Source organism: Cibotium barometz, chromosome 59, assembly GCF_041138505.1.
Source record: "Cibotium barometz isolate CiBa-2024 chromosome 59, ASM4113850v1, whole genome shotgun sequence".
NCBI lineage: Eukaryota > Viridiplantae > Streptophyta > Polypodiopsida > Cyatheales > Cibotiaceae > Cibotium > Cibotium barometz.
This window is the reverse complement of record NC_141104.1, coordinates 13393555-13402097: the sequence shown is the minus strand read 5'-3', so window position 1 is coordinate 13402097 and position 8543 is coordinate 13393555. Positions and strand designations below refer to the sequence as shown.

Here is an 8543-nt window from a genome sequence, read left to right as displayed (position 1 = left end):
CCATTCTCAACCAGCACAGCCATATAAACATTCCAAGTGACAAGATTCTGAGAGAGAATTTTGTCAAATGCACTCCTTGCCTTCAAATAAATCTCCACATTTGCCATACATGCTGACAAGAGCAGTCCCCACGATAACATCTTGCTGATATCCAAGATGCGCAAGACAAATATGTATTTCTTGCCCCATTTGTGAAGATTTCATATCAGCACATGTATCGAGAACAGAAAGAAAGGTGATATCATCTGGCATCAAACCTTCCAGTAGCATCAGTTGAAAAAATCCAAAGCGTTCTCATTATATCCATTCTGAGCAAGCGTAGAAATCATGGCATTCCATGAGATGACATCCCAAGAAAGCATTTCCAAGAACACCTTCCTTGCACTGTGCATGTTGCTGCACTTGCCGTATATGTTTATGGGCACATTTTCAACCATGGTATCAGCATCATAAATGTTATCAATGATAGTGTTATGAATCTCCTTCCCTTCTTCTAATGCTGCTAAGCTTGCACATGCATTAAGTGCACATTCAAATGTAATGTTGTTAGGTTTGATGCCTTCAACTTGCATCTCATCATATAGACCCAGAGCCTCCTTGTTCTGCTCATTCCGAGTAAGAACAGAAATCATGGCATTCCAAGACACGATATCTCAAAAAGGCATTCTTTCAAAACCAATCCTTGCATCATACATGCTCTCACATTTCCCATACATGTTGAGAAGGGTGTTCTCTACTACAAGTTCTACCATAAGCATAAAAACTCCATGATTCACACCACACTCATGTACAGAGGCTTTGAGACCTGGCTTAGCCTCATCTCGTCTTATTGAACCTCATTTACAATATGAACATATGTACTTAGTCATGGCACTTAATCCCATGCATCTGGATTTGCATTTAATGGCCTCATATGCATGGTTTCACACCATAGACGTGCCACGGCACGACATCCACCCCCTCTAAACCTGCACATCCTCTGGTATGTGCCAAATCATCATCAAGATCCACATATATCTGGATGTCGTCTTCGTCTTCTACATTACCAGGGAGATCATTCTCTTCCTCTTCAACTATATCCATGCTACGACTATCAAGCCTCTCATCTTGAGTCTCTTGTGAATCAAAAGGATCACTGTCATACCTTCTTTTAAATATCTTGATCCTTTTGCCTGCTCTACAAGATTCTTTATCTCTATTCCGTCAAGCTCACACAGGGTATACGTGGCATTTCCATGCACATACTTGACAATGTAAGGGCCAAACCATCTTTTTGCAAACTTCCTTTGCACAGTAAACTGGTTGTCAAGACTACTATCATACATTAGGACCCAATCACCTTCTTCAATAGGTTTTGGCCGGAGTCTGTGTCTTCTATCAAATCTTTCTTTATTTTTCAACCTTGCATCTTTCAAACGAGCTTTAGCAAGCTCTACATCTTCAGGAGCTGCCTTATTCGCAATGCAAGGAGGTCTTCCCTGTTCAATTCTTCCACCCAGGGTAATACATTCCAAGTTGGAACTACTTCTTCAACTGGCAATACTGGCTTCTGACCATACATTAATTTTGCAGGCATGTATCCTGTCCTCACTGAGCTATGAGTTGTACGGTCAGCCCACAAAGCATATGGTAGCAGCCTTGGCCACTCTCGCATTCTTCCTCTGCATGCCTTAGCCAAAGCTTTAATGATTGGAGGATGTCCTCGCTCACTTTTACCATTGCCCTCAGGGTTGTAAGCACACGTTAGGATGCCAATTCTAGAGAAGAATTGCCTTGCTTCTTCAATATCTAGCTCACCCCTGTCAACTGTTATTTTCCCAACACAACCATACCGGCAAATCACATCTTCCAAGAGAAATTTGCATACTGTTTCCGTAGTCTTTGTTCTAAGAGCACGCCCTTCTGATTTGTCAAATCTTCTCTTGCAAGTGCTATGTACCGCATCTGCCAAATTCCCAAAGGCATTGTAACTAGATCCACTACCCATTTGTAGTGCATGGCAGGTGGGTAGGTTGGTTGCAGGCCATCACGATGTCGCACATTCGAGTACATTTGACATACCATGCATGTTTCCACATATTGGGATACATCCTTGTACATTCCTTTCCACCAATATCTTTCCTTTATCTTGGTAAAAGTGGCCCACACACTTCGATGTCCAGCCCAAAGACTCTCATGGAATTCTTTCATGAGCTTCCCTTGAGTCTCTTTATCACATATAACTCTCTGTGGCATAGCATTCCTCTGCTTAGGATGCTTCCACAGGTATCCATTCTTTAGAAAATACCCATATGCCTTTCTGCGGATCCTCTTGAATTCTAAGTCAAACCAATTTTCCTGCCTTGTCAAGGTACTCAAGTATTGGCCAATAAGCAACCAATCTCCTTCATACATTTCCTTAGTAAAAGACAAGTGCATTTGATAAGCAAGTATGGTCCCCTTTTGCATATGCAGTAGTATAGAACTTTGTACCTACATCATCAATGTCACTAATCATCCCTTCTTCATCTTCATACCTGGCTCTTCACTGGGTTATCTTTTCCTGCAATATGCTCAAACTCAGGATTTAGTGACTTGATATAGGCAATCCACCTAAGCATAACGATATCTGGAGTAGTGCAGCTTGCAATCATCCCAAGGAGTGGCAAGCAATCAGTTTCCACAAGTACAGATACCCCAATAAGATATTCTTTTTCACATTTTAGAGCAGTGACTATTCCCCATAACTCCCTCTTGATCTGTCGATAATTTCGCTGACGAATGCTTAATACCTTTGCTCCAAATCTGATTACATACCTGTGATCATCCTCATCTTGCCCTACTGCCCATCCTATCCTAGTAGGACTAGTATCAATTGTAACAATCATAGGCCTGCCACACTCATAATTTGCCTTCCTTAGAGTAGGTGATGATTAGAGCAGACATTTCAGCTTCCGCATAGCTTTAATATGTGCTGCACTCCACAAAAATTTTTGATTTTTCCTCAAAAGTTGATAAAGAGGATCTGCTACATGTGCATAATGTGGGATCCATATAACATAAAAGACACATGCACCAAGAAATCTCCTCACCTCTGTAACATTAATGCATATCTCTTTCATTCTTTGTATTGCATCTATCTTGGCTGGACAAGGTCGGCGTCCATTAGTACTACAAAGATGCCCCACGATTAGCACTTCACCAACCCCAAACACTGATTTCAATCCAGACAAAGTAAGATTCACCTCTTCAAGCCAGGATAGAATCATATCACAATCTTTTATATGATTTGCCACAAACTTGCGGCACCCCTTCGAATCCAAACCCCCATCTTTATCTTTCTCATCACAGCCTTTTATTGGCACATCATCCAGAAAAGGCATAGTTATTTGTGGTATGAAGTCTCGTAAGACTTTATTCATTCCATTCATCATATGCGCCACTGAGTTGGTGGCTCCCTGTGGTAAGGTGCACATCCTTACCAGACCCAAAGGAGTTTTCATTGTGGTCATGTCCCTGCTTTGTATACCAGCTGGAACTGATCATATCCCGAATACAAATCACCCATAGAGTATATAGCTTTTCCCGCAAATTCTTTTGCAAGCTCGTCCACAATCGGACCTGCTCCCACATTCCTGATTGTGACCTTGTTTACAGGTTGCATGTCTTGAATGAAGCGTAATGCTCCGTTTTTCTTTGGCACGGTAAACCATCTGTTGGAATATGGAGCACATGATGGCTCCAAAATTCCCATCCTGATCTTTTCTTTTAGTAAATCCATCAGCTTTGGCAAGAGAGCCTTTGGTACTGGAATCGGCCGTAGGTTCCAGGGCACATGTGGAACTGTGAAGATCACCATTGGTGCTATTATGCTTGGATCAACACAACCTATCTCATGCGGCTGAAAAGCAAAGGCCTTCCCATGTTTTACAAGCATCTCCTCAAAGCATTTCTTTTCAACTGGTAACAGAAAATCTTTGTCACCAATCTTTTACTCTTTTAGGGTTTCTTGTGTAAGCTTATGCCCAATTTTCTTTGGATCTCTGAGATTTGGTTGCATAGAGGCTTCATCTATCTTCTCCTTGCTTTCTGGTGGCAAGGGCAAGGCAACTGGTTTCACCTTCTTTGCAACCGTTTTATACTTTGTATCAACATGAGCATTCATCTCACAATTCATGCTTTTACATTCCATCCCCTCAAATTCCCAGATTATATCATACATTCCCACAGATGACACTTTAACCATTTCATTCCCACTCTGTAAGCATGCGCTTTCCATAGCAAAAAGCACACCCATAGTATCCACAAATGACACCTCATCAAGCACCCCTGAAATAAATTCATTCTTCTCCAAAAGACCACACTGCTCAAGACTTTTTTGTTCATTTTGTACATGTCGACGCATGCCACGCTTCAAATCCTTGCTTTTTACAAAGACCAGTGACCCATAGCTAGAAAATCCCTGAAAATTTACTGAAAAGTTATTTACATTGATTGAGTCCTGCGAGAACTCATTTCCCCTGTACCATTGGAATCCCGCTTTACAATGGCACCTGGCCAAAATCCCTCATCTCCGTGTAGTTCATGAATTCTCTGTTTATCTTTGGGAGTGACTGTGCTCGAAGAGACTCACGGTTCCTTTCATGGTTAATGCAAACTGTCAAGAACTGAACAGCTTTCTTGCCATCTTTACTCCTTATTCTTGCATATGCCGAGCCATCATCCAAAACTTTTGTTTCCATCCTTACAGCTGTAATGTAGGGTTGCCCAAGGATGAGGGGATACAATGACATCTCCTGGACAAAGAAGTTCTGATCATCTTTCACATCCCCTATAGTTACCCTTACATTTGGACAGGCTGCATAGGGCTCTCCAGATGAGTTATTAGCCGCTTTAATCATCCACCCATGATCTACATCCATTGGCAACTTACATTTGTTGTAGAGATTTTAAGCCATAAGATTTATTTCAGACCCATGGTCGATTAGAGCGACATACGGCTCTTCCAAGTCACCTATCTTGACAAGGGTTTCAGTAGTGGCCCTTGCCCAATGGCTCCTGGAGTAATGACTCTTTGTAAGAACTTCTTTTTCATCATCCTCATCCACAAAGCGCACTTGTCGTGCCCCTTCAGCAGAGTGATTACATTCCACCACATTCTCTCTCTCTTCCTTTTGCTGTACTTGTACTCCATGAGTCTTGGAAGTGCTTGTCTCCCCCTGTGATGGAATAGATTCAATTATGGACTGCCTTTTCCTTCGTATAATATCAATTATCTCATCATGGAATTCTTTCTTTGCAATCCCTAATACTTCCCCTAGTGTAAATTCCACCCTACTGTTTAGAATCCTCTCTTCAAGCACCTTTTTGAGGTCTGTTGCGGCTTCAATATCAGATTGAAGCTTGTAGAGTGGACTTTTCCCTTTACCCTTCTCCTTCTCATGCTTCATTTTTGCTGGTACTTCTTCCATTGATACTTCTTGTGGAGGTTTGCTATGCGGCGGAGGCATATGTGATGGCCCAGGATCCTTCTTTTCACTACCACGGGTGACCCTTTTTGATGGCCCTCCTTCCTCATTTTCCCTCTTATGCTTTTCCTCTACCTGTGCCTCATTATTTTGGCATTTTGAAATGTAGGCATGAACAGATAAAGAATCCACAGGCTCTTCCCAGCCAGTCTCAAGACGTATACAGTCGCCTGTCGCATGCAAAGCCTGTTTAGACACCTTCTTTGAAGCAATTAGCTCCATTGTTGATGGCCAAAAATCTTCATTCTCATAATCTTCATCATTCTCAGATTCCTGCTTCGATTGACCAACCTTTAGTCCATAGGTTGCTGCCTCAACCATAGAGATGGCATGTCCAGCAACCATGTCTTCAACCAGCTTTTTCATCCCTCCTTTTCCAAAGTTTGTGCTTAATGGAAGAACAGTCTCTGTAAGGTGGATTTTCCCATCTTTGAAAAACACAAGTTGATTTCTGAGGGCTTCCTTATAGCTAGCACAGTCTTTCTTTGCATGTTCTGGGTCATCACACCATATACATCTGAATGTAAACCCTTCTTTGCTTTGAGGCCTTTGCATAGAAGCCTGCCCTAATGGTAGCCCTTTTTCCTCAATGCTGGACATCTTCAATTTTAGGTCTCGCATGTCCTTAATAAGCTCATCCATCGGCCCTTCTACCTTTGGGATTACAGCAGCTGGTTTTGGTAGATTCTCAGGGGTAACAGCAATTATAGGAGTTGCCGAGCTCATCACCATTTTATCCCTCCTTCGCTGCCGCTTTGCTAGCATGGTGACCGCATCCTCGACATCATTCCAATCATTCTTTAGCCCCTGCTCTGTATCCTTATCCTCAAGGAGAATTTCCAGTTTTTCTTGGAGATCTTTCCCAGCTACTTGTAAGAAGAGCTTTGTTTTTTCCCTATCCAAGGTTGTGCGCTCAATCCTTGATAGCTGGGCATAGCGCTTCTCAAACTCTCTTAGCAACTCTGTGGCAAAAATTCCCATTTTGGGTTTTGTGACCCATTCCAAGAAAGTTCGCTTGGTCACCCGCTCAGAATCCTCCATGAAATAATCATCCTTCAAAGCAAGCATGAACTCCTCCCAATTTCTGCCACCATGTGCTGCCTGCAATCCTCTTATGCATTCTCTTATTTCAGGAACACATACCAGCTCAAAGCTTCGAACCATATCCTCCTCAGTCACGTTGTTTAACTCCATTTCCTTTGTATAATTGCACAGGTACTTTGTGATGTCTTTACCATCAAATTGATCCACCTTCTTCACAATTGATTGCAGTGCTTTAGTTGTAGAAATTTGTCCCCTTTCAGCCGCTTGCTGCTGTTGCATATACATGGTAAACATCTGAAACATTTGCATAACTCCGGGGTCAAAATGAACCCCTTGTCCCTCAGGATTCTCAGCCATAGCTTCCCTGTGTATTTCACCACACTCTCACCCCAACAGTTTCACATCGGGTTCACCAAATCTGTCATGACGTGAGTGGTCTTGGTGCCACGTTGGGTGCCTGGGAGCACGTAGAAGCGATTCGGGAGAAATCGGGCAGCAGTGCGCTTCATTTTTGTAATTTTTTTGGTAAGCGCATCACTAAATAGAGCTTCAATTACTCTCTAATTCAAACCCCTACAAGGCTTGAACAGAAACTATATTCTCAAAACAAGATATTCTGCAAGATTGAGCTCTGGTTTTTTCCCCCCCTCCATTTCTTGCATACTTCTCCTCGTATCTGCGTTTTTCTGGTTCTTTCCCATTTTTCCCCGCAAAGGGATCCGGGCCAAATTCCCTTTTGCAGCTAAAAACTCGTATTTCCCCATTTGAAAATACGCTGCGCCTCCTTTTGTTTTGCTTAAAATTCAGATATTCCCTTTTTTAAAAAAAAAATGCTTTCGTATTTTCGCCACGTAAGCCACCACCTTCGAATCTTCAAGACTGCAGCTCTGCTGCCTCTGCTAGGTGGACTTCCACTCCCCTCGCTTCTGTCTACTGCAGTAGGGATCGCCTTCCCATCCTCAAACGCTGCCAAGCTTGCACATGCATCAATAGCACATGCAAAGGATACTTTGTCTGGCATCATGCCATCAAGCAGCATAATACGAAAATGATCCAAAGCTCCATTACCCTGCCCATTCTCAACCAGCACAGCCATATAAACATTCCAAGTGACAAGATTCTGAGAGAGAATTTTGTCAAATGCTCTCCTTGCCTTGCATAAATCTCCACATTTGCCATACATGCTGACAAGAGCAGTCCCCACGATAACATCTTGCTGATATCCAAGATGTGCAAGACAAATATGTATTTCTTGCCCCATTTCTGAAGATTTCATATCAGCACATGTATCGAGAACAGAAAGAAAGGTGATATCATCTGGCATCAAACCTTCCAGTAGCATCAGTTGAAAAAATCCAAAGCGTTCTCATTATATCCATTCTGAGCAAGCGTAGAAATCATGGCATTCCATGAGATGACATCCCGAGAAAGCATTTCCAAGAACACCTTCCTTGCACTGTGCATGTTGCTGCACTTGCCATATATGTTTATGGGCACATTTTCAACCATGGTATCAACACCATAAATGTTATCAATGATAGTGTTATGAATCTCCTGCCCTTCTTCTAATGCTGCTAAGCTTGCACATGCATTAAGTGCACATACAAATGTAATGTTGTTGGTCTGATGCCTTCAACTTGCATCTCATCATACAAACCCAGAGCCTCCTTGTTCTGCTCATTCCGAGTCCCATACATGTTGAGAAGGATGGTTCCTACTACAAGGTCTACCATAAGCATAAAAACTCCATGATTCACACCACACTCATGTACAGAGGCTTCGAGACCTGGCTCAGCCTCAGTTCGTGTTATTGAGGCATGCAAACGTGTACATGGCTTGCTACACCTTCCTTGATTTTCCTGACAAAAAATGGTCTGCATTCAACAATAAAGAGTTCTTCGAGCTCACGCTTCAAAGAGCTTGTGGTATGTTCAATCACACAATATGTTGCCAATGAGAATTTCATTTTTCATTTTAAATGCCCCACCAAGG

The 8543-nt window shown here is 42.4% G+C and overlaps 1 protein-coding gene across 1 annotated transcript; it reads right to left on the bottom strand.

The window, feature by feature from the left end:
* Positions 1–269: 269 nt before the first annotated feature.
* LOC147605495 (pentatricopeptide repeat-containing protein At4g18520, chloroplastic-like) lies at positions 270–7893 on the bottom strand. Its single transcript, XM_086793609.1, has 2 exons — positions 7432–7893; positions 270–602 (listed from the first exon to the last, which is right to left on the bottom strand). Exons 1-2 carry the CDS (start codon positions 7891–7893, stop codon positions 270–272), a joined length of 795 nt encoding a protein of 264 aa, XP_086649735.1.
* Positions 7894–8543: the final 650 nt, after the last annotated feature.

Bases quoted from the DNA above. Each gene is read 5' to 3' on its own strand.
- LOC147605495 (XM_086793609.1), bottom strand. From the start codon at position 7,893: ATGCTACTGGAAGGTTTGATGCCAGATGATATCACCTTTCTTTCTGTT. The intron at 603-7,431 runs GTCTTGAAGATT...CGGAATGAGCAG, and splicing joins GCAGAGGCAGCAGAGCTGCA to AACAAGGAGGCTCTGGGTCT.